Source organism: Peromyscus leucopus, chromosome 22 (genome assembly GCF_004664715.2).
Source record: "Peromyscus leucopus breed LL Stock chromosome 22, UCI_PerLeu_2.1, whole genome shotgun sequence".
Taxonomy (NCBI): Eukaryota; Metazoa; Chordata; class Mammalia; order Rodentia; family Cricetidae; genus Peromyscus; species Peromyscus leucopus.
In genome coordinates, this window is record NC_051081.1 from 21704432 (window position 1) to 21730309 (window position 25878).

At 51.1% G+C, this 25878-nt stretch overlaps 2 protein-coding genes across 3 annotated transcripts in view; one reads left to right on the forward strand and one right to left on the reverse strand.

Annotated features, from left to right (window-relative positions):
• Positions 1-10169, reverse strand: part of LOC119086439 (fibronectin type III domain-containing protein 4-like) — a 24368-nt gene extending 14199 nt beyond the window's left edge. For both annotated transcript variants that reach the window (XM_037197981.1, XM_037197980.1), the window contains exon 1: positions 10088-10169. The gene's annotated coding sequence lies outside the window, so the exon portion shown is untranslated. The remainder of the gene's footprint in view (positions 1-10087) is intronic.
• Positions 9961-24615, forward strand: Haao (3-hydroxyanthranilate 3,4-dioxygenase). The gene is made up of 10 exons (XM_028893531.2): positions 9961-10232; positions 13723-13801; positions 17967-18050; positions 18280-18386; positions 20692-20781; positions 21063-21106; positions 21385-21530; positions 23584-23652; positions 24047-24129; positions 24230-24615. The coding sequence occupies exons 1-10, from the start codon at positions 10150-10152 to the stop codon at positions 24306-24308; spliced, it is 864 nt and encodes a 287-aa protein (XP_028749364.1). The 5' UTR covers positions 9961-10149; the 3' UTR covers positions 24309-24615.
• Positions 24616-25878: the final 1263 nt, after the last annotated feature.

The following is a 25878-nucleotide window of genomic DNA, read 5'->3' on the forward strand; positions in this document are numbered from 1 at the left end:
AGGCCAGAAGAAGGCATCAGATTCTCTGGAGCTGGAGTTACAGATGTTCGTGAGCTACCACGTAGGTGCTGGGAATCAAACCCGGGTTCTCTGGTAGAACAGCCAGTGCTCATAACCACTGAGCCATCTCTTAAGCTTTTCTACCCAAGTTTTAAATACACACAGGCACTGACCCAACAGATTCCATCTGATGCTTCCTGTAGACACGCCCATACTTGGGAACAAATAGATCTAAGATCTGCTGTATTATAAATGTTCTACTATTTCATACGTCATTAAAAGGAAAATACAACCTTTTCAAGGTAGTACCGTGGCACTGCACCATCATGTCACTTAGGACCTTTATCTTTACTTATTAAAGTAGTTCTTTCAGAGAGGTGCACAGTTTTATTTATTTATTTATTTATTTTTAAAGATTTATTTATTATGTATTCAGTGGTCGTCCCCCATGTATGCCTGCAGGCCAGAAGAGGGCAACATATCTCATTGCAGATGGTTGTGAGCCACCATGTGGTTGCTGGGAATTGAACTCAGGACCTCTGGAAGAGCAGCCAGTGCTCTTAACCGCTGAGCCACCTCTCCAGCCCCCGAGGTGCACAGTTTTAAACAATTCATCCCTTTTGGCGCATACTGCTTTCTCCTTAGCTTTTCAGCAATGTCGCTTCTTCTCCACACAAAGCAACAGAAGCGACGAGGAGAAAAACTATGCAGGGTGCTGAGAAGCACAGGATGCTTCTTTCTGCAGAACACTGGGAGTTCATTCTTGACGTCACAAAGATTTCTTGTATTTTGTCGTTGTTGTTTTGGGTAGTTACAAAGTTCCTGGCTCCTATCAGTGGGAGAGGGGGTTGACAGAAGCTGATACACCCAGCTAGTGTGACCACATTAACATTCTCCAGAAGGGGACCATTCTGAGAGTGAAAGACCAGCAAGCATGAATTGTGACCGTCACCGACAGTCTGACCACACGGCCACCCTAATCACTGGCCATTCTAATCACGGCTCTTTTTCCTATTACACTGCATGAGTACATGAAGCAGATCCAGGAAAACTCTTCTTCTGTGTTTTGAACTGTGAGGACACAGAGGATGAATGCCGGAGGCAAGTTAGCATTCCTGGTCCCTCCTCTGCCCTGCAGGGCTGGAGCTGAGCACCAGACAACAATGGTCCTCTGTCATCTGGCGCCACTGTCTGGCCTTGTCAGTAAAGGTGCAGAGGCCACTGCGGGGCATTTCTACTTCTTCCTGATGCTTTTCTTCTGGCTCCTACAGCTCAACTGCCAGTGGGTGGCTTCTCACTTGGGACTGGACAACACATGGTTGCCCACGTGCCAGAAGCTTTAGCCGCAACCCTGTAGCCAACTTCTCTGCCATCCAGCAGTGTACACATGCCAAGTCACATGCAGAGGTCAGAAGAGAGCTGGCAAGGGCCTCTCTCTCCTTCTACTGTGGACTCTGGGAATTGAACTCAGGTTGATGGGCTTTTTTTTTTTTTTTAATTGTGTATGTGACTTAATGACTTTGGGCAACCCATGACACCTAGGCTACAAGAAATGCCAAGGTTGGCACTGCCCACAGTGCCCTAACCTCCCGAGACTCCACACACATCCACTCTCATCCAAATCATGTGGAACCATGTCATGAAGAGGGAGGAATGATAGGATCTTGGGGTCCCCTGGGTTCTGGAGAGATGGTTCAGTAGTTAAGTGCACTTGCTGTTCAGAGGACCTAGGTTCAGTTCCCGGCATCCACATGGCTTACAAACATCTGTAACTCTAGTCCCAGGGGATCTGATGAAGACACCAGGCAGGTAGAACACATACATGCATGAAGGCAAAACACACATTAAATAAATAAATGATTTTTTTTAAAGGCACACACTCATAATCCCACAAAGGGAGGCCCCGAACCCTGGAGGACTCTCACTCACGTGACCCACCATCACTCTTGACAGGGTGTTTCCGGTCTGTACTATTGCTTTGCTTTTGAACAAAGCCCCCCTTTCTACTTTGCTATTTTTTTTTTCTGTCTTCATTTCAGTTCCTTGAATGAAAGGCTGAGAACCTGGAAACACCAGATCCAAACAACATCTCCTGATTAACTACCGTTTTTGTCCCAGTGGCGGGTCCAAGTACAGGCGTGCGAGCCTCTCAGGGCCAGCACACACACCTGGCTCTCACTTTGGTGGCAGTTTGATCTCCTAGAGGCTCGGAGGGAATGACCTGCGTCCAGCAGGACATCGGAAGGATGCTGCTAACATGATAGAAGCCACTCTGCAGCCTCCCCAGCAGATGAGATGCCTGCAGTGCCAGGGATGGGCATGGTCCAGAGGCAACGCTGTGGGTAATCAACCCTCCTCAGCCACCAGGAGTAGGAAGTGTGTCAGTCACTTTTGTCATTGCTGTCACAGAATACTGGACACAAGCCGCATTCAGGGTGGTCTCCTCTCCTCCGTTACGCCTTCAAGCAACACCCTTTGGGTACCATGTCACACGAGCCTTTAACCTTCCTGATAGTTGAAGTGCTTTCCTTTGCTTGTTTTGTTTGTTTGTTCTTTGTATTTTTAAGATTTATTTGTTGTGTGTATAAGTGTTCGCCTGCAAGCGTGTATGTGCACCATGTGTATGTCTGGTGCCATTAAAGGCCAGAAGAGGGCATCAGATCGCCCGGAACTGGAGGTACAGACAGCTGTGAGCCACCATGTGGATACTGGGAACCAAACCTGGACCCTCTGCAAGAGTAGCAAGTGCTCTTAATGGCTGAGCCATCTCTCTAGCCCCACATTTTTAATTTTTTAAATGACATTTTTATGTAGTGTGGGGGAGGGGTAAACTTGGTTATCTCCTACCCTGTGGATCCCAGGGATCCAATTCAGGTCATCAGAGTTTTTAGCAAGTTCCCAAACTCACTGGAACAACTCAACAGCCCTCAAGCCAGTGTTTAATTGGAGTCTCCATTACTCTCCATTACTAGCAACTATGAGCATCTTGATAGATTAGGAAAGAGAAGAGAAGAAAGAAAGGATGTGTGCTACACAGACCACTGCCCTCTCTCTTAATTACTCTCCCTGTTGTGATAAAACACTCCGACAAAGACAGCTGACAGGGGGAAGGGATTTGGGGCTCACAGTTCTTGGTTCATTGTGGTGGCTAAGTCACAGCAGCGGGAGCTTGAGGCATAATGTACTCAGCATCAAGAAGCAGAAAGCAATGGGTGCTTGTGCTCAGTACACTTCCTCCTTGTCGTGCACTCCAGGGTGGCCCAGGGAAACGGCAACCCACAGTGGGTGTGTCTTCCCTAGTCAAGGTAATCCCCAACAGACATTCAGTCTCGGTTTGATTTCTAGTGTTGAGATAAAGATCATGACCAGAAGCAACTCGGGAAGGAAAGGGTTTACTGGGCTTACACGTCCTGATTATAGTCCATCTCGGAGGAATGTTAGGACAGGAACTCAAGGCACGGTTCGAGAACCAGAAACTGTTAGAGAAGCCATAGAGCAATCTGCTGACTGGCTTGCTCTCCATGGCTGGCTCAGTTTAGTTTCTTACACAACCCAGGACCACCTGCCTAGAGGTGACACCGCCCACAGTGGGCTGGGCCCTCCTCTGTCAATCATTAAGCAATAAGATGCCCACAGACATTGCCTCCAAGCCAGTCTGATGGAGGCAATTCATCAGTCCCTCTTCCCAGATGACTGTACTTTATGCCAAGTTGACAAAAGGAAAAACCTAACCAGCACATGTTCTCAGAGGCTAAACTTAATCTAGAGCAGTGGTTCTCAACCTTCCCAATGCTGTGACCCTTTAATACAGTTGCTCATGTGGTGGTGACTCCCAACCATAAAATTACTTTTGTTGCTACTTTGTAACTGCAATTTTGCTACTGTTATGAATCATAATGTAAATATCTGATATGCGACCCCTGCGAAAGGGGACTAAATGATACACAGGTGGGGCTGGAGAGATGGCTCAGCAGTTAAGAGCACTGGCTGCTCTTCCAGAGGTCCTGAGTTCAATTCCCAGCACCCACATGGCAGCTCACAACTGTCTCTAAGTCCAGTTCCAGGGGATCTAACACCTTCACACCAATGCACATAAAATAAAGTTAAATAAATTTTTTAAAAAATGACACACAGGTTAAGAACTGGTCTAGATAATTCCTCGCAGGTGTCCCTGAAAGCTTGCATTCTAAGTGACTCTAGATTCTGTCAAGTTGACAACCACGGCTCACTGCTACACCTTCCATCTTCCTCTACCCCAGATCTCCGCATCCCAACCCCTAGAATCCACAAGTACATTATCTTATGCCTTCAAGGGGATTTTGTAGGTGAAGACACAGGATGGGGAGATGGCCGTGGTTCATCTGAGTGGGTCTTAGAGACTCACTGGGACTCTCGTGATGGAGAGGAGGAGGATGAAGAGTCAGAGGAGTCGCAATGGTAACAGAAACACAGGATGGAGGTGTGCCTCAACAGAGGATGAGAGTGTTGGGCAGGGAGTTAGATGTGAGGTTTCCAAGGACAACTGCAGCTGGACCTTGGGAACTGTGCCTCTGACTCTCAACTGCAAGGCCTCTCTGTGAAAAGTCCTCGAGGCTGCACTTGGGTTGTTTCTGTTAGAACGGGAAAGCAATGCACCAGGGCATTTTTCACACGTGTGCGACAGTGAAGGGTCTACATCCACAAGACCCTGCCTTCATTAGAACATCGTTTGCACTGTGGCCCTTGACTCTCCCTTCGTGGGTTTTTCTAGAGGAACGTGAGAGAAATCTTCCTGAAAGGGAGCTCCTGTCTACTATGGTTTGAGAGGGGAAGGGTCACCTTACCCCATGACCACACCACCCACTTCATAAATATTCATAAAAAATAATAAAATTTTGCTTAAATTGTTCTCTTGCTTGAGAACTGAGAGTCCCACATCCATAACAGCAGGATTGGTCAAGCCAAGGAATGCAGGCAGCTTCCAGAATGTGGAAAAGACACAGAGTCCGTGCAGCCCCAACCATCCCTAGACTTTCACCTGCGAGCCCCGTTCAGACTCCTGGGCTCCAGAACTAAAGATCGTAAATTGACCTATGTGGTAGGGCATCGTTTCTTTCTTTTTTTTTTTTTCAGGGCTGGAGACTGAATCTAGGGCGTCATGCATACTAGCTGAGTGTTCTACCACTGAGCTTTATCCTCTGCCCCTTTAAATAAAAAAAAATCAAATGCATTTATCTAATTTGTTTATTTATTGATCTTTGCATTACAGAACGTATTTGGAGGCCAAAGGACAATTGTCAGGACTCAGTTCTCGCCTTCCATCAATGTGGGTCCCAGGGATTGAACTCAGGTCATCAGGCTTGGTGGCAGGTTTCTTTGCCCACTGAGCCATCTTGCCTTCCTTTTAACATTCTTTTATTTTTGAGACATAATCTCCTAAGTTGCCCGGGTCAGCCTTGGACTTCCTCAGTAGCCCAAACAGCCTTGAATTTTCTATCCCGCCTCAGCCTCTAGTAGCTAGGCCGTTGCCACCAGGCCTGGCTTTCTGGCAGTATTTTAAACCACTAATTTTGTGTCATAGCATCAATGGAAAACCATCACAGTATAATCGTTGGAAAACCCAAAACAAGATGCTGGCGTGAGTCCTGCCAATAATATCTGCAGAAGGCCATGAACTTGGAGTGGAGTCCAATATTTGGCCCAATACACCAAGCCAGTGTAGGTAGAGTTTGAAGGCAGGACCTGGGATTCATTGGCTTTGGGAGGTCCTGGAATGTATTAAGCAGCTGTCTATTAATTTGTGTGTGTGTGTTTAAGTTCCCTTGCTTTGCAAACACCTTAGATTTAAATGCTGGTTGCCATTCTCAGAACCTTCTCTGTTCTTGGAGCTGCTTCATTTAGGAATTGTTTCTTTTGTTTTCCTTGTCCAAATAAACTCTGTTTGCTATAGCAGGCCTAAAGAATTCTTCCTTTTGGCAACACAATGATATCAATAATTAAACATGGAAGGCATGGACCCAGCTCCTAAAGATCAAGCTTGTCAGACCAGATTTGCTATGTGTCATTCATGAGAGTCATCGATGCAAGGTGATTCCCCCTGAAAACGCACAGACTCTCTTAAAATGCAAAGTCCTCATTGCCAGCCAGTGACTGCATGGGGGACCTGCCCAAATCATGCGGCCCAACCCCTACTGTGCTTTTTTTTTTTTTTTTTTTTTTTTTTTTTGTTTTTTTCGAGACAGGGTTTCTCTGTGTAGCTTTGCGCTTTCTGAGCTCACTTGTAGACCAGGCTGGCCTCAAACTCACAGAGATCCACCTGCCTCTGCCTCCCGAGTGCTGGGATTAAAGGCGTGCGCCACAACCGCCAGCGTGCTTTGCCTTTTCTGCACGACACATACTACATCCAGGTTAACACTTCAGTTAGCAAGAACAGTTAGTGAGAAACAGAACTACAGAAGCCAAAAAGCAAGGTTCGTACCTCGAGGGACTTTCCCAGATCCCAGAACTGTGGACTAGGTCTTTGATGGACTGGGTCTTTGTTCCCATTTTGGGACCTACATGCTGGGTTCTAAGATCAGAATGGTGCCTCCAACATGGTGTCACTTGTGCTAAGGTCTCGGGTCCTGTTAGAGTATACCTAAAACAAAATGACACTGAATGGCCATCAAAATTCCCACACTGGTAGTCTCAGTTAACCGAAGCCACCCCAATTTAATGACATGCAGTCGTAACCACTACGCTGGCTCCTGATGCACCGGGTCAGTGAGATGAACTGCATTCTGCAAGGCAGATCAGCCGCCTCCCCTGGGGTCATCTAAGCAGAGCTAACACAGCTGGCCCTTGGCCACTTCCTCTCATCAGCCTCTCATCCTCGAGGATGCTAGCCCAGACTTCTGCACAGGGGGGCAGCAGTGTGCCAGATGACGCCTAGGCAGTTACAAATCTCTGGAATCAGCCTCAGAAATCCCAATTTGTAGTCGGCTACCTTCTTTGCCGCTGGCCTGAAGTTGGGGACAGTCTTATGGGGCTGAGCCCTCAGCCTGTAGGGTCTGATGCTGTCTCCTTGCGGATAAGAATGGATTTGGTGTCCAGCAGGCGCTCCTGCTTGTGTGCAGGTTGGGAGAAACACCCCACACATTTAGGATTACAGAACTGAACTGTGTTATAAGAGTACAATAGAAGACTCTGAGTTTGGCTTGCTTTTCCCCTCTATTCACCAGCATAGTTCATGAGGTATTCCTTTTATCCATAGGAAGCTATTTGTTCTTAAGTATTTGATGAGTATATGGAAGGGGGTATGGAGAATGAAGGGAGACAGAAAGACCAAGGGGGTCTAAGCGGCTGACACACTGGCTCAGTCTATTGATCAGCTGGCTATCAACAGCCATGTTCAGCCAAACCTACGGGGTATCTAAAGCTCTGTGTGACCTGGCTCACCACGCAATCCAGGGGATGGAGCAAGACCCCACCCAGCGAGCAGGAATGCCTTGATAGGCTAAGAGCCCAAAGTAGATGCTGTTTTCTTTTGATTCCATGCCACAGGTGAACTCCTGTATAGAGGGAAGAAGTGGCAACTTGAGAGCAGCCTGATGTTTGATCTTGATTATTAACTTGATGGGATTTACAATCACCATGGAAACAAGCTTCCCAGCACGTCTGTGAGGGAGTTTCTCGTTAATTGGGCTGGGAAGGCTCACACTAAAATGTGGATGGCACTAGTCTGTGAGCTGGGGTTTCAGATTGAATAAAAAGGGGAAGAGGAGCTGGGCGGTGGTGACACACGCCTTTAATCCCAGCACTCGGGAGGCAGAGCTAGGCCTGTGAGTTCAAGGCCAGCCTGGTCTACAGAGTGACATCCAGGACAGGCACCAAACTACATGGAGAAACCTTGTCTCAAAAAGGGGGGGGGGCATGAGTACCAGCATTGGTTTTTCTACGCTTCCTGACTGTTAACACAGCATAACTGGCTGCCTCCAGCTCTCGCCACTGTGCTGTCCCCACCACAAGGGACAAACTTGGAGCCAAAATAGACCCCTTGTGTTCCCACAGTAAGCAAAGTAACTAATACAAGCAGGTAAAATCCAGAAACTAGAACCGATCACGGATCAATATCCAGAAGGTCCTAGTCAATCAACCACCACCACCACCACCACCCAGCTCTCATTCACATTATTTGATTGCATCAATTAAAATCCAGGGTAGCTACCATTCTGTCCTTTGTAGTATGTAACAGAACATCTGCTGGCTTCACAGGAGCTCCCTCCCCCTCCCCCTGCCGCTGGTGTGAATTCACCCACCCACCTACCCACCTCTCCCTCCTTTAACAATACTCAAAGCGAACCTAACACACCATAGGTCCCCGCCCTCTCTTTGTTTACACCCCCTCTGTTTACTTGAAGACAGGAAACATAAAGAAGGTAGTTGGAGTTATTTAGGTACCAAAGAATACTCTAGAAGGAAACACTTAGCTAAAACGTGCTAAATAAACAACTGAAAAGATAAAGGCTGCGAAAGGGGGAAGGGTGGTCGAGAGGAAACAGGAAAGTCCCTGCCAGGTGGGTGAGACGCTGGCTGAGTATCTGTCTGGGTTTTGACTTAGCCCCGGGGGAACTTTTAAGTCTGGGAAGTAGAGAAGTTGCCTGTGTTCCGGCTGCAGACAGGGGCAGGTGGGCAAGACTGGAGATTCCTCCAGTCCAGTGGCTCTCAACCTTCCTAACACCCAGATACCTTTCCTCATGTTGTGCTGACACCCCCACCCACCCCCAACCATACGATTACTTTTGTTGCTGCTTCCTAACTGCGATCCTGCTACTGTTATGAATCGTTAATGTAAATATCTGATCTGCAGGATATCTGATATGTGACCCTCTGTGAAAGGGTCCTCGGACCCCCCAAAGGCGTGACCCACAGGTTAAGAACCGCTGTTGTATTCTGTAGTCTGCTTTCTGGTGTCGGAGGCCTGAGACAGTTTCTTCTCCCTCCCTCCCTCTTCCTATCGTTCACTCCCTTCCAATCTTTCCAAGAATTCTGAGTCCCGGAGGGAAAAGGGAAAGGCAGATGGTCATGCCCCACCCCACCCCCCACAAACCCCACTTTCACCCCGTCCTTATTCTCACACTTAGATCTAGGTCCGCCCTAGGACAGCCTGAGCTGAAGAGCCTCTAGTCTGACAGACTAGAACACCCAGGGCCATCTTCACCTGCAAAATTCTTCATGCATGTGTGGTTTAAGACGTGCAAGGGTGAGCAGATTGTGGGTTTATGGTGGCGCCCGTCCGTAATCCCAGCACTGAGGCGGGAGGACAGTTTGAGGCTAGCCTGAGCACATAGCACATAGTGGGCCAACATCCTGGATTACAAAGTGATTCCTCGTTTCAATAACAAAACCCAAACAGAACATGCAAGGGAGCTGGAGGGATAGGGAAGCGCAGTGGCAGAGCTTGCCTAGCAAACTGAAGGCTCTGGTTCGATTCCCAGTGGAGGCGACAGAGAGCTCAGAACAGCATGGGGCACCTCATTCCTACCCACTACTACTCCGTGCTGAGGCTGCTTCAGCCGGGCCCCCGGCCTCGGCTGCAAAGCAGGGTGCACCTGCAGCCGCCACCCACATAGAGCCCAGTGTCTACCCAACCACACTCTGCAAGACACGGGCCTTGACCTCAGCGCTCCGGAGGAGACCGATGCCCGCGTGAATTGCCTCCAGTGATGGTCTCCGTGCGCTCCCTGTCGCCCTCAGCGCACCTTGTGTTCAAAGCCTCGGATTTTCAAATCTTTATTCTCCCTATCACAGTATTTCTTTAGGGGCGGGGGTCCCTAGGAAAACGGGGAGTCCGGCATCCTGCATCTTACACGGGGCGAGCATGCACCAGAATCCCTCTTTGGACCGGGGCAACTGGGTGCCCGGAGGACGCTGGCCAGGTCCTAGGAGGTAGGTCTGGTCTGGGGCTCTGGAGGGCCCGCCCTCTTCAGTGAGCAGAGGCAGGGATGTTCAGGGCATAAGGGCTCAGACCCAAGAGCCACACCTCGGGATGGCAGGGGGTTGCTCTGCTCTTTGACCTCCCGGGGAGGTTAATTAATGAGGTGGCCCACAGGAGGCTGGGCAGACTGACCTCTCCAACTTGCCCGATTGCCTGGCGACTCGCGGTGGGCCGGAGAGTCCTGCCTGCCGACCATGGAGCGCCACCGCGTGAGAGTGAAGTCTTGGGTAGAAGAGAATCGGGCCTCCTTCCAGCCCCCGGTTTGCAACAAGCTTATGTGAGTCCCCAGCACCCCGGGGTGGTGACTTCTACCCACCCCTTTTCTTATTCATCTTCCCCCCCCCTCCTCCCCCTCCCTCGACCCTCCCTTCCCTCTCCACCCCTCTGCCTGGTGCTTTCTGGGGAGGGTGAGGACTTGGCTCTTTCAGGTTTCACTACCTCAGTCTGTTCCTCTTTCTGGAGACCGCAGCACAGCCGGTGGCCTTGACTTCTGAGACCTGCTTGAGTGTCTCTGAGGCTGTGAGAGATGAGGCAGGATGTGACATCCCTTCCATGGCTGAAAGCAACCATACACCCCTTGGGAAAAGCATGGTTTTCAATGCCCCAGACGAGAACTCAGGACCTGGAGACCGCTGAACCACACACCTCAACACTGGCAAACCCTGAAGCCATGGTTGTATGGTGTGTGTGTGTGTGTGTGTGTGTGTGTGTGTGTGTGTGTGTCCATAGCCCAGGCTGGCCTTAACTCACTGTGTAGAGAAGGGTGGGTTTGAACGCCCAATCTTCCTGCTTCCACTTCCCAAGTGCTAGAATTATACGTGTGTACCACCACACCTTCTCTCTGAGGTGCTGGGGGTGGAACTTGGGGCCTCTCGAATACTACGAAGGACTTTTCCAAACTGAGCTACATCCCCTAGCCATGAGGTTTCTTGATTCAGGGCTCGAGGCCCTCCCAGGCCTCCTCTACCTACAGCAGGGACTGACCTGTTCAGGCTGCCTTTCATCTCAGACTTCCCCTCCACCACCTCCCTCTCCCTCCCTCATTTCCACAGCTTCTTGCAACACCACCCCAGACCTCAAATCACCATCTCTGTAGGTCTTTAAGTCATTTCCAATGGGGGGGGGGTGATGGCCTAACCCAGACAGCTGCAGCCACTTGACTCTGACAGGAAGATTTAAGCCAAGTATATTCACATCATCTCAGTAGCCCCCACAGGGGTGGGATTTAATAAGTAACTTTCCCAAATGTCACAGAGCTAGTGAGGGACAGAGTCCACAGCGCAAGCCCAGAAACAGTTTGACTACAAAGTCCACGCACACCCTTGGTCACTACGCAATACCCCCATGTCTAGCCGTCACCGCCCCTTGAAGCCGGCTCTCAGCTCTCTCTCTTCTGCCTCTGCTGTCTCCCCCACGGTCATCCCAGTCTGTAATCTCTCATTCACACTCCTCCAACTCCTCCTCCCCCTCTGGAGCCCAGGACCACAGCTCTGATCCTATCAGCCGGGTCAGTAGTGACTACCCTGCCCCCAGCCCCGCCCCCCAGCCTTCCGGCCCTCTAGAACTCCCCAGGTTAACCATCACAGCCATAGGCCCTCCCCTTATTCAGTCAGCAGATATTCACTGAGCACCCCGATGCTCTGGACTTTGGGGATAGGGCAGGCAGCAAACTGACAGAATGCCTTCCTCGTAGAACTGAGATTCTGTTGAGAGGGGATGTCAGTCGGTATGAACAAGTCTGTGGAGGTAACCTCCATCACTGGGAGGGCTGGGTTTTCATGGTGCGTCTGTGCCATGCCTGGCTCTAGCTTCTGGCTCTTGGCTGGCATCAGTGGCGTTCCTTGGTTTCAAATGCATGAACCCAGCATCCACGTTCATCTTCACAGACCTTCCCCTGCTGTGAGTCTCCATGTCCACATTTCCTGCTTGTAAAACCTCACTTATATCGCACTGAGCAGATCATAAGGCAACTGGAACTGTCCTTCCCTCCTGGCCGGGACTCCTGTTTCCTCAAGACGTTGTTGTGTTCCATCAAGATTGTCCCCCACTGCAACAATATGGGCTCAACCCAGCTCCCATATGCTATGGCTGTGTGGTGTGACAGTGTAGCTCACGCCGTTACCACTTACTATCCCTGCAACAGCCCTGTTTCCAAATAAGTTCACCTTCCAAGGTCCTGGGAGTTAGGACTCCAATATAAGGATTTGGACCAGTCAGGGGATTCAATCTGTAACACCCCCAGAGAGATTTCGTATTCTGACTGAGGGCGGGTAATTATCACCTAAACTTGTTCAAGAGCTTTTTGTATATATCTCAGTAAAGTCTATTAATAAAAGGCAAAAAAAAAAAAAAAAAAGTGACTAAAGGGATGGGTCAGTAGGAAAAGGCATTTGCTCTCACAAGTCTGAAGGCCTGAGCTCAATCTCTAAGATCCATGTGATGGAAAGAGAGAATTGACTCTCAAAAGTTATCCTCTGACCTCCACACGTAAATTTCAGCTCATGAGGTCATCACTGGGAGAAGCCAAGGCAGGATCCTGGAGGCAGGAACTGGAGCAGAAGCCATGGAGGGGTGCTGCTTACTGGCTTGCTCCCCCGGCTTGTTCAACCTGCTTTCTTTCTTTTTTCTTCTCTTTTTTTTTTTTAAAGATTTATTTATTATGTATACAGTATTTCTGCCTGCACATGTATGCCTGCAGGCCAGAAGAGGGCATCAGATTTCATTATAGATGGCTGTGAGCCACTGTGTGGGTGCTGGGAATTGAACTCAGGACCTCTGGAAGAGCAGCAAGTGCTCTTAACCTCTGAGCCATCTCTCCAGCCCTCAGCCTGCTTTCTTATAGAACCCAGGATCACTATCCCTAGGGTGGCACTACCCACAGTGAGCTGGGCCCTCCCCCATCAACCATCAATCAAACGTCTGGCTCATAGGCCAATCTGGTGGGGGAATTTCCCAATTGAGGTTTTCTCCTCCCAAATAACATAAAACTATCCGGAACATAAATATATAATAACAATTAAAAGCCTATGAAATGAGGGCTGGAGAGATGGCTCAGATGTTAAGAACACTGGCTGTTCTTCCAGAGTCCTGAGTTCAATTCCCAGCACCCACATGGTGGCTCACAACCATCCGTAAGGAGATCTGGCACCCTCTTCTGGCCTGCAGGCATACATGCAAACAGAACACTGTATACATAATAAATCTTTAAAAAAAAAAAAAAAAAAAAAAAAAAAACCTATGAAATGAATTAAAGCCACCTCTCCAGATGAGGGAGCTAAACCCCAATAAAGTCAACTAACATGCCCAAGATTGCAAAAAAGCTAAAGTGATCTTAGGAGGCTAGCTCCTGTGTGTGAACACATGTCACACACACACACACACACACACACACACACACACACACACACACGTCTCTTTCCCCTGGAGATGTCACAGTCTCCTGAGTCCCCTGGGTATGGTCCGCAGTGGCGGATCAGTCTCACGAGCAGACAGGTGAGGGCTCCCTCAGTTCTCCTGTCCTTGAGATCTTGAGTGTGGCCCGGGGCCATGAAGAGTGATGCTCTTCCATGCTGCTTCTTTGTGGGTGGAAGGCACAGAGACACACAACCACACTGGAGACACTTAAATGCATGAGGAACAACCTGACCACGAGGGGAATCTGTTCTTCTCCCAGATGTGCGCCCTCCTCCTGCCTCCACACGATTCCTGCTTTCCTCCGCTCACTCCCAGGAGTTGATTCGGGTCCTGTTCTTGCCTCTTTCCTGCAGGCACCAGGAGCAGCTCAAAGTCATGTTCGTCGGAGGCCCCAATACCAGGAAGGATTATCACATCGAGGAGGGTGAGGAGGTAGGTCGTGGATGCTCGCCCGTGCCATCCGGCTGCCACCTGTGGGGGAGCGGACACTTCTGCCCCAGGGCTAGAGCGAGAGGCCCAGAGAAAAGCAAATATGACTCCCACAGGAAGGGGAGATGGCTGCCTTAGAACTGGGGTGCCTGCAGGTCTACCTCTGACTACCTTGTGCCCAGGGAACTCTGTCAGGGAGGCCCTGTGTTGGACAGGCTCCTGTTGTGGGGTCTCCACTGCCGTGGACATGTGGTGGTCTAGACGGATGGTTCTTCTCCTTTGGCCTCCCGTGTGAGCCACAGACTCTGAGGGATTCCGTGGACTTCTGACCCCAGAAGCCAGGCTCTCCCTGTCCGTCACATAAGGAGCAAAGGGTCTAAGGACACAAGGACGCGGTGGGGAATGTTGGGTGGAAAGGTAACAAGGGAGCATGGATAGTGTTGAGGAAGGAGCAGGAACAAGGTGGGGCCCCCTTACTTCTAGGGCGCACAGGTCCCGAGTTGCTAGCGGCTACGATGATTCAGAGTCTGGAGAGTGAACTCTGTGCTTCTCCACTCACTTACGGAAGCTACATTAAAAAAAAAAAAAAAAAAAAAAAAAAAAAGCAATAGTTAAGTGTGATGGTGCACACCTGTAATCCTAACACTCCGGAGGGGAGGCAAAGAGGACCTCTGTCCTGTTCAAGGACAGCTGGGCTGCAAAATGGAAACTTGTTTGAAGAAGGGAAAGACGAAGAGGAGGAGGAAGAGGAGGGAGAAGGAGGAGGAAGAGGAGGAAGGACAAGGAGGAGGAGAAGGAAGAAGGAAGAGGAGGAGGACAAGGAAGAGGAGGAGGACAAGGAGGAGGAGGAGGACAAGGAAGAGGAGGAGGACAAGAGGAGGAGACAAAGAGGAGGAGGACAAGGAAGAGGAGGAGGACAAGGAGGAGGAGGAGACAACCACTACTGCCCCTCCCCGGAGACAGACAGATCCCAGATCCCCCAGTATAGATCAGGATGTGGTGGGACAGGACCACTGTAAGGTGCCCTCTATTTTCTGGGAGACCTGGTTCTGGAGTTTGAGCCTACACCCCCCTCCCTGGCATCCCGCACACCAACCCAGGACTGTTCACCGTGAACCCTTGAGGATGCTCTGTCAGCAAATACTGAGGGCCCAGGGTGTGTGTTGGGCACCAGACCAGCAGGCAGAGGCCTGAGCTGAGCAGAACCTGTTCCACGGATCTGGGCCTTCTCCGGCCACTGAACACTTCCCTGTGAACTTTTCCTGTGATTAAAAAAAAAAAAAAAAAAAAAAAAAAAGATGTGAAAATCTAAAACTACAGCGGGAGGGGAGGCCGGCCATAGCTGAGAGTCTGCGGCGATTGAGGCCCAGCTAGCCTTTCCTGGTTGCCTCTGTCGGCCTCACCTCCACTCAACGGTTAGGTCTGCCGTCAGTGTCCACCCCGCCGGGCCCCCATCTATCTCTCTCTTCTTTGCCCAGCTCACCTCAGGGTCTCTCCATGCTGCTCAGGCGGGTGGGCGTTTGTGTCAGCTGGTTTTTATGTCAACTTGAGCCAAGTCAGAGTCATCGGAGAGGAGGGAGCCTCGACTGAAAAAGTACCCCCATAAGATCTGGCAAGCCTGCTGGGCACTTTCTTAATTAGTGGGAGGGCCCAGCCCTTTGTGGGTGGTGCCATCCTGGGTTCTATAAGAAAGCAGGCTGGGGCCGGGCAGCAGTGGTGCATGTCTTTAATCCCAGCACTCAGGAGGCAGAGCCAGGCAGATCTCTGTGAGTTCGAGGCTAGCCTGGGCTAGAGAGTGAGTTCCAGGAAAGGCGCAAAGCTACACAGAGAAACCCTGTCTCGAAAAAAACAAACAAACAAAAAAAACAGGCTGAGCAAGCCAGGGGAAGCAAGCCATGACCTCTGCATCAGCTCCTACCTCCAGGTTCTTGCCCTGAGTGAGTTCCTGCCCTGACTGCCTTTGACAATGAACTGTGATACAGAAGTATAAGCCAAACAAACCCTTTCCTCTCCAAGTTGCCTTGGTCATGGTATTTCATCACGGCAGTGATAGCCCTAAGTAAAACAGTGTCTATGAGTCCCCGAGCCCGTCCATGTCTTGATTCATCTGGTGGCTGACAGATGAGAAGGGCTGGCTTCAATGTAGAGGGACACTTGGTGGCTCAGAGAAGTCTGGCTGGAGCTGGGCTTGTGATGTTTGGACCTGCTGTTTGGCAGGAGGGCTGAGTTTGGTACCTTGCCAGTCCCTGGGCAGCCTCAGAGCAAAGCGGAGGGGTCAGCATCCTCTCTGTCCATGCCCGTCCTCATCTGCAGAGCCTGGGCCGCTCTGAGTGATGTTTCAAGCGTATCTGGTACGGGCTGAGCTGGATTTCCCTTCTTGCCTGAGCTCCGATCTCTACAACAGTCCTTAGGTGCCCTGGACCCACTCACCACTCACCCACTCGCCCACTTCACGCTTTTTCTCGTGGTTGCCAAGAATAAGGACAGTTGACTGGGAAGGAGATCAGGTTCCTCTGCCTGTGGAAAAAAGCCATGTGCACAGAGCAGGCACTTACCAGGTGTGGGTGCTTACCTGTTCCTGGCCCCCCCTGCCTGTGAAGTCCTTTCCAGGTCACAGAAACAGACTCAATTTAATATCTGTGTGAGCAGGTACACTTAATCTCCCAGCTAGCCCTAGGTCTCAAACATCATTTACTTCTCAAGGAGCACACTTCCTTTTGGATTGCCCAGGGCTGCTGTTGATTTTTCTGCTGTCAGGGGTTTGTCCTCGGCTATAGGCCAGGCCTGCCCTCATCACAGGGAAGGCCTCTGGGCAGGGGACAGGTCGGGAAAATTCCGCCTCCGCCTTCTAGTTTTGATCAATGGCTGGTAATATCTTGTAGTCAGTCTGGAAAGAGTTTGAACCTGGCTCCTTTCTCCCAAGTTTTCCTGATATTAGCAGGTCCTGGGGACCCTGGCCTCTCCCCATAACCCTGAGACACCTCTTCCTCTCTCCTGTCATCTATCATGAAATGACCCAGGACTTATACTGCAAATTGATCTCTCTCTCTCTCTCTCTCTCTCTCTCTCTCTCTCTCTCTCTCTCTCTCTCTCTCTCATACAAGCTCAATTGCTTCTTATGAGAAAACCTAGTAGGTTTTCCTGATTTGTATTAAATAACATATAATGTGCGAGTGTGTGTGTGTGTGTGTGTGTGTGTGTGTGTGTGTGTGTATGTGTGTTATAGGGGATTAAACTCAGAGCCTCATACATATTATATAATAAACATTCTTCCATGGAGCTCCATCTTCAATCATATGGCTTGTTTTTAATAATGAAAGCAAATACCATTCATTGTAGAAAATATAAAATATGCAGAAAGAAAGCTTTGCCTCACTCATAACCACGAACACTGTCACCTACGTTATCTATGGGCTACTGTGTAATGAGAATCCTCTGGGATTAATTTTTTGTTTGCCTTGTTTTTTGAGGCAAGCTCTCACTCTATAGCCCAGGCTGGCCTCAAACTCAATGCAATCCTTCTGCTAATTAGAGGCATGAGTCACCACATCCAGCTCATTAAGTACTGATTGGGGTTTTAGGATAGAATAGAAAACTTAGTAGGAGTCCCCTAGAGAAAGCCCAGCCGTCAACTCCATCCACCTAGACTCCCAACTTCCCCAGCCCAGTGCCAGAGCATCTCAATGGCTCCCAGAATCACACACAGTCGCCCAACTTCAACTCCAGGACCCACCATCTTAGACCAGTTGCTTTGAACCTCAACTTTATTTTTTTCAGAATGGGGCTAATGTTGATGTTGGGGTTATAAGAATTCTGACAAGTGTGAAAAAGCCCAGCCTAAGTTAAGGAGCATTTCTACTGTGGAGCCACTGAGTCTCCAGCAAGCTCCTTATCCAGCCTTCTGCATCCTACCTCCCAGCCAGGCACCTGCTGTTACATCCTGGGTACTCTGATGGTCACCTACATGTTCCAGATGTGACCCCTGAATGTCTTCAATTTTCTTGTCTGTGACCTGGACCAGGGGGTACAGGGGCCCCAGGAGCTGCTCATAAGCCCTGAGGTCTTCAGGAAGCTGTTCCAGTTTTCTGGTCAGAATTCAGGTCCTGGGCAGGAGTTAAGGATCTAAAAGATGGATCAGGGAGGCCACACACTCTTTGTTTTCCCACAGGTATTTTACCAGCTGGAGGGAGACATGGTCCTCCGAGTCCTGGAGCAAGGCAAACACCGGGATGTGGTCATTCGGCAGGGAGAGGTGAGGTTGACCCCAGGGGAGAGAAAGGTAAAGGCCCCATCCTCTGGGCTTCCTCAGAGCACAGACAAACATTGCCTCAGGTTTCCTGGGTAGAGGCTGAGTGGAGAGTAGGGTCCAGGGTGGACAGGCAGAGTTTCCCAGCTGCCCTGTGGGTCACCCAGCATGCTGGGGGCACTGAGGTGACCTCAAGGGTGCAGCCTTGCTGGACTCCCGTTCTCCATCCCCACAGATATTCCTCCTGCCTGCCAGAGTGCCCCACTCCCCACAGAGGTTTGCCAACACCATGGGGCTGGTGATTGAGAGGAGGCGGCTGGAGAGTGAGCTGGATGGGCTGAGGTAATTGCTCGTGCCTTGCGGGGCTTGGGTGATCAAAGGGCTAACAGCAGAGGGGCATAGTTCAAAACTATAGCAGGAAGGATCCAGATAGACTCAAGAGAGCACTTCCTGGCCACCAAGAGACTAAAGGGCTTGGCAACAGGAGGTTGATGGAGAACCTGGATTTGCTGGCTAACCAGAGAGGGGAAAGTGGGTGTGGTCATGAGGGAGGGGAGTGCTCTCTGTGGTACACATGAAGACGCTGGCTGGCATTGGCATTTGTGTTTTCCAAAAGTCTGCTAGGAAGCTGGTGGTGGGGAGGGTCAGTGCAGACAGGGAATGAAGGACCCTAGAAAGCCACATGTCCTGGTATAGACAAACACTGCTCCTTCCAGCAGCCTGGGCCCGCAGAAGTTATCCTTGGCCGGTGCCTGCACACATGTGTCTCTACCCCAGATCACAACAAGTATGAACATCTGGCTAGCAACAGCTATGTGCCAGGCACCAGCTAGGAGGTTCTGTGTGTATTTATTTACCTTATATTCCCCGTGATGCTGGGGGGCTAGGTGCTGATTTACCACGTGCTCTTTTTGAAGCTCCCAGGACTGAGAAGAAACTAGGCCCAGGTAAAATAACTTGCTAGACTCGGCATCACAGAAAAATACAAAGCCAGCTTCCATGCTGGATCAGCAAGATGGAAGGGGAAAGTCAGACTCCACCCCACTTCCCTGGAACCCCCGCCTGCCCCCCATCAGCCTCTAGACCAGTGGTCCTCAACCCGTGGATCTCAACCCCTTTGGAGGCTGAAAGACCCTTTCACAGGGGTCACCTAAGACTATTGGAAAGCCAGGTGGTGGTGGCGTCGGCGTCGGCGCCTTTAATCCCAGCACTTGGGAGGCAGAGGCAGGCGGATCTCTGTGAGTCTGAGGCCAAGCCGGAGCTACACAGAGAAACCCTGTCTCTGGAGAAAGAAGAAAAGGGAGAGGGTGTTGTAGCATCAGGAAGGTTGAGAACCACTGGTCTAGACTATTACACTCTGAAAGGAGGGAATCCCTCAAGCTCAGAGGACCAAAGATTTTTCCGGCAACCCTGTTTTGAATTTTCCAAGAAAACTTAAATTTCTCAATAAGTCGCCAGAATCAGCCACACGCCCATTGAAAAAGTTCACGAGTATTTCGCATACTGTTAAAAAGTTCCTAAAAAAAATCTGTACTGCGAATGGCTGCCCCATAGTCTACAGCATAATGGCCCATTGAATAGGCAGATCGCCGGCCTGAATTCTCAGAGGAGTCTCTCTGAGGTGCTTTATGAAGGAGACTCCGGTGAGTTATTGGTGTCCTCAATAACATTTTACAGCAAATTCAATAACGGATTTCATCTGGCTGCTTTTGACCTTTAATAAAAGCCAGGGACTCAACATTAAAATGCCACCCCGAAGGCCATTCCTAAGGGCACTGCAGCCCCATAATGAAGCTTTCTGGTGGCCAGTTCCGTCTCAGGGTAGAACCTGGGTGGGTGCATGGTGTGGTCTCTAGCCTGTCTCTCCCCGTAGGGCTGTCCCTGCTTTTCCGGTGGGAGTTGAAAAGCAGACACAGAACTGGACTGGTCTGGAGCTGGTTCAGGGAGCAGGCATTTTGGTGACAGTTGCTCCCAGCCCCTGCCTGGTGCTGCCCGCCTAAGGGGCCAGTGGCACAGCACAGCTCTGCCTGCCCAGGTGTTCCCTGGCTGCCGGGATGTGGGTGGTGGCAGGGGTGACTGAAGACTGTGTGTGTGTGTGTGTGTGTGTGTGTGTGTGTGTGTGTGCCAGAGAAAGCCAGAGCTGTGCACAAGTTCTAAGGTGCAGAGGTGACCTCCGACCTCTGAAACAGAAGAATCCTTCCCTCATGGTGGTGGTGGTTGATGCATGCGTGTGTGCATGCGCTGCATTGGCTGCTCAGGTTTCCGCGTGTGATAACCCAGAGCCCAAAGAACAAACTTCAAGCTGCCCTGAGATTTGGGCTCAGCTTCGACTTCCTTTTGCTGAAGACAAATACACTTGGAATGAATGTTCTCCAAGCTTCTGTGTTGAGGGCAGTCTGCTCAACCACGTTTAGGCTGTGTAACCCCTCCTGAGTTCTTCCTTCTGCTTCCGGGCCAGAGTTCCACCTGCCTTGCACATGCCCCGTGTAAGTGTGATCCCTGGGCTGTGCCAACAGATGTGACAAAGCCATATAGCTACACAGTGCCTAGGCTCAGAGAGGGACCCTTAGCCAGAGCCCAGCCTAGACCGAGCTGCCCCAGAGTTGCCCAGATGGGGAGTGGATTACCTTGACCTCGGTTTTGACAGGTACTATGTTGGGGACACTGTAAACGTCCTCTTCGAGAAATGGTTCTACTGCGAGGACCTTGGGACACAGTTGGCTCCCATCATCCAAGAGTAAGTCACTAGCTGGCCCCACCCCCTCCCCCACACACCCCACTGTCCTTCAGTTCTGCAGCATCCACTGGCCTGGACCCATCAGGCTTGAGAGTTAGAGAGAGTCTCCCGCTTCGGGGATGGGATGAAACGCCCTGCAGGGTTGGGAGGGAAGGTGTGATGGGTGATCAAGTCATGCGAGGGCCTGTGACTGTGTCCTGGCTCTTGGGTATGGTGTATGCCTCGCTGGCCTCTTAGGAATGCGGCCATTGCCTCTCCTGTCTGTCTGTCTGTCCCCGCAGGTTCTTCCGCTCTGAGCAGTACCGAACAGGAAAGCCTGACCCTGGTGAGGCCTCTGACAGTCACATTTTCCTTCCCTTTCTCCCTCTCTCCCTCCCTGTAGTGGGATGGGTCTTGACCCAAGGACCCAGGCACCTCTTCCTGAGTCCTCCACCCAGGACTTAAAGTTCTGAGTAAACGACACCAAGCGGCAACCCCATATCAAGCATTAGGCCGCACAAGACCCATATCTGCTATTGAGTTAGGGCTCCTGGGACCCGGCCCTACTGGGGTTAGGTGGGCTGAGCCTGGAGGTCTCTGCTCATCACTGTGTCGCTGGCACAGACCAGCTGCTCAAGGAGCCGCCATTCCCGATGAATACTCGATCTGTCATGGAGCCCATGTCACTGAAGGCATGGCTGGATGGCCACTCCAGGGAGCTTCAGGCAGGCACATCCCTCAGCCTGTTCGGGGACACCTATGAGACCCAGGTAATACAGCTCAGGGCAACCATCCATCTGGCACCTGGGAAGTGTGTGTGTGTGTGTGTGTGTGTGTGTGTGTGTGTGTGTGTGAGAGAGAGAGAGAGAGAGAGAGAGAGAGAGAGAGAGAGAGAGAGAGAGAGAGAGAGACACTCTAGAGGCTTGAGAATGCCCTTCCTGTTCCCTCTCTGTCTCAGAGAGAACGGTGTCTCTGTGACTGGAATTCTCTGGTAGCTTTATAGTCCCACACTTTACTTTAGAGTGGGAGGTTCTTCACCCATTGTCAGCTTCCTGGGTGCCTGCCACTTACCTACCCCTGGGCTCTTGGCACACGGGAGCTTGGAAACTCAAGGGAAAAAGTTATGTGGCAGAGGACTGGGCAGCAATGTGTGGAGACCCTAAAAGCTGACCTTTTATGGACTATTGCTGCTGCCTCAGGCTTTGGTAAGAACAAGACATTTGCTACGGACAAATTCACCCACCACTGCCCATCATGTGACAGCTCATTTCCTAGAGAAACCACAGGAAATCCTAGGAGACAGGGAAAAAGTCAAGGAAGGCTCCTGGAGGAGGTGGTGTGCATATATAGAATTTTTTAATTTAAAAAAAAAATGTAGGTTTATTTATTTTATGTTTGTGTGTATTGGCTTGCATGTGTGTAAGCACACCACATGCTTGCCTGGCGCCTGTGGAGGCCAGAAGAGGGTGTTGGGCCCTCTGGAATCGGAGTTACAGATGCTTAGGAACGACCATGAGGGTCCTTTGTGAGAACAAGTGCTCTTGACCACTGAGCCATCCCTCCAGCCCCCAAGTAGAATGGTGAAGCAGGTGTAAAGGTTCGCAGGAGGAAGGGAGGGAGGTTCTGGAACATTCTCAGGAAGGGAGAAACATACAGTCACGAAGGACTGGCACAGCCTTGCCCTGCAAGCCCTGAGGCTGACCAGAGCTCGGTGGGGAAGCTAGGATGAAGACTGGACTACTAATTGTTCCTGGAACTCTGCTGAGCTAGACTGAGGGAAGGAGGGGACATGTCCTAGAGACAGAGGGGCTTCACCCAGGCGTTGAGTGAGGAGGCTAGGGTGGCATTTCAAAGCTGCCATCCTTCCTTCCTGAGGCTGGGTCAGAGGACAAGGTGTAACAGGGAGACCACCAAGGATGCTGGTAGTCACGTGTGCGGCAACTCGCCAATGGCACCGCCTGTATGGTTAGTCACCCCAGGTCAGCAAGATGGCTCCCTGAATAAAAGTACTTAATGTGCAGGCCTTTGGTCATCGGAACCTGCGTAGAGGTGGCAAGAGAGAACTGATTCTGTAGGTCATCCTCTGATCAACAATGCATGTGTGCTCACACATCCATGTCACATGCTCACACATGCTGGTGATGATGGTGATGGTGGTGGTGGTGGTGATGGTGATGATGATGGAGGAGGAGGAGGAGGAGGAAGAGGAGGAGGAGGAAGAAAGAAAAATCTCACTCCAGGACAGGAGGCCCACGGAGCATAGGTTTGGACCACTTTTTCAGAGCCAGGGACACCCAAAGCTTATGTAAGGCTATGATAAAAGCACACAAAGCCGGAAGCACCTTCCGCCCATCACAGCTGTGGAATGGCATCCTCCTACCCCCCTGTCTACCTGCTCTAGTTTTCCATAGCAAATATCTATTAACCCCTAGTTAACCCCTAGGACAGCCAGCAGGAGCACCAGCCCTCCGTGGCCATGAGGCCGGTCGGCCTCAACCTCTCTTTTCTTTCTCAAGTCAGACTCTGAACATCTCACAGGAAGGGTGGAGGAAATCTGGGGAGCTGGGGTGAGTGTGTCTGATTGTGAGCAGGTGACCTGCTTGAGGGGGAACCGCAGGGGCCCCTGTGTGTGGTCATGACCAGGCGGGTGGCAGAGACCCTCCTTTCTGATCCCTGACGGGCAAAGGCTTGTCATGTGTGAGGCTGCAGCACTGTCAAGTCTTGCCACTTGAAGGTCATAGCGGTTGAGAGCCAGGGTCGGGATGATCTCCTGAATGGGGCAGGATCCCCCCACCCCCCAAGCTCTGCTTTGTCTCCCACCAGGTCATCGCCCATGGACAAGGTAGCAGCAAAGGCCCAAGAAAGGATGTGGACGTGTGGCTGTGGCAGCTGGCAAGTGGGATCCCAGGACGGGGTGGCACAATTTCCTGTCCAGGGAGATTGGGTTGTTCCTGGGCCTCAGGCTCCCACAGTGAGCCATACCATCAGAGCCTCCTGGCAAGGCAGATTCGGGGATGTTAAAGCGGGTGTTGAGGCCCGTCAGTTTCCCCCCGACTCTTTCATTGTTCTGTTTGGTTTTGGGGTGTTGGGGGTGGAACCTAGGGCCTCCTGTAAGGTGAGAGCTCTGCCATTGAACGCCAACACACACACACACACACACACACACACACACACACACACACACACACACACACACTTATTTTGAGACAGGGTTTCACTGAGTAACTCAGGCTGGCCTTGAACACAGTCTCACTGGCCTCCATTCGACTCTGCTGGTCTTCCACAGGAGGGCTCTTCTACGGTGACAATGGGCAGACAGCGTGTGGCCCTGGCCCCAGACGACAGCCTGCTGGTGCCCGCTGGAACCTCGTGAGTACATGCCAGGACTTTCTGAAACAGTGGAACTGACCCCCTTTCCCTGGGATCTTCAGGCTCCGGCCTTGCCTGACTCTTGCCTATCTGTGTACAGGTACATGTGGGAGCGAGCACAAGGCTCGGTGGCCTTGTCTGTGACACAGGACCCTGCCTGTAAGAAGCCACTGGGGTGACCCTCGTGTGTGGGCCCCAAGCAGTCACAGGGTGCCTGAGTGCCGTCTCGGCGGCTGCCGTAGCCTCCTTGCGTCCTCATGGACATCACCAAGCACCTCAGCCTGCCCTTGGCTTGGTTGTGGCTTTTCACTGTCACGTACCCTCCTGCCATCCATGGTCCAGGATGCCAGACTCCTCGGGCACTGGTGGTTCCCCTCTCTCCTAACAGCCATAGCCCTACTCTGTTCAGCTCGATGTGTATTGTCCCCACGGACCCACCAGCCTGCCACTGAGACATCTCCCAATAAAGGCATCCTAGTGAACCAGTGCTCATAGGTTGTAGGTGGCAGAGCCGGTGTTCCCGTGGGGTGTGTTGCAGCTGGGGTTTAGGAATGCCAGTGAACTTAGGGCACTAGAGGGACTATTACTGTGTGTCACCACCGCTGGCGGATGGGCATTTCTCACTGTGTGTGCCACCCTGACCCACACATGAGCTGGGGCCTGCCGCGGTTGTATTGCTGAGTGCTTCTCTGTCTCTTTCTCCGGTCCCATTCATTCGTTCGTCGGTTAACAGAACAGAACCAGGAAACCCCCCACTCTGTTGAGTTTCTTTCTCTACCGCAGAAGTCATTTATGCTAACTGTGGAAAGTAGAAATCTTTAAAACACAATCCCCCGGTCCCAGAGTTAATGACTAGTCAGAACCTCTGCAGGTGGAGGTATGGGAGGTGGGGCATCATGGGACATGCATAGCCTTCCTGGGCAGCCTGGGCTCAGTGAGGGACTTCATCGAGAGGCCGGAAGTACCGAGCCTATATCTGCACAGAACAGACCTGGGCCTAGAGGCAGAAGTTCCTCTAGAAAAGGGAACTAGAACCCTGTCTTCCTACCCTGGTCTGGTGGTTCACGGCTCCGACACACTCTACTGGAGGGCAAAGAGGACCTGACTTGGCTGAGGGGTGTCCTGGCCCTGAGAGATACATCACCAGCCCCTGCCTTCCTACCCCAAACCTTTGCTGTAAGCAAACAAGGATCACACTGGTGCCCCCAAATGTCCACTGTCCAGGCCTGGTCCAAGTTTGGCTGCACCGGTGTGCTGCCGTGCGCCGGAGCTGGGAAGAGAAGAACGTGGCCTGTCTAGAGATGCTCTAGGGTCAGGGCAGAGAAGGGGCGGGCTCCCTCTGTCAGCAAAGGACAGCCAGGCTTCCTCATTCTCTCCTCATGACTCTCCATGAAGGTGACAGCACCTGATTTTACAGAGGACAATTTTATTAGAGTTTAAAAGAAGATCCCCAAGCCGGCAAGCTGTAAATCCCCGGGAACTGCCGTTAGAGTTGGGTCAGTTTGACTGGCAGCCGAGTGGCAGAAAGGAAGGGAAGTAGGGAAGCTTTGGGGACGGTAAGGAAGCCTGGGTGGTAGAGAGAGTGTGCTTAGAGTAATGAGGAAGAAGGAAGGAGAGCTACGCTGTTCCTGACAAAAAGACTTATGCAGTAATCCGGCTGCAACCCCAAAAGCAGCGTGCTAGGGTGTGGGAATTCTGGGAAGGAAATTGCGTCATCTCACTAGAGGAACAATTGTCCCTCCTGTTCCC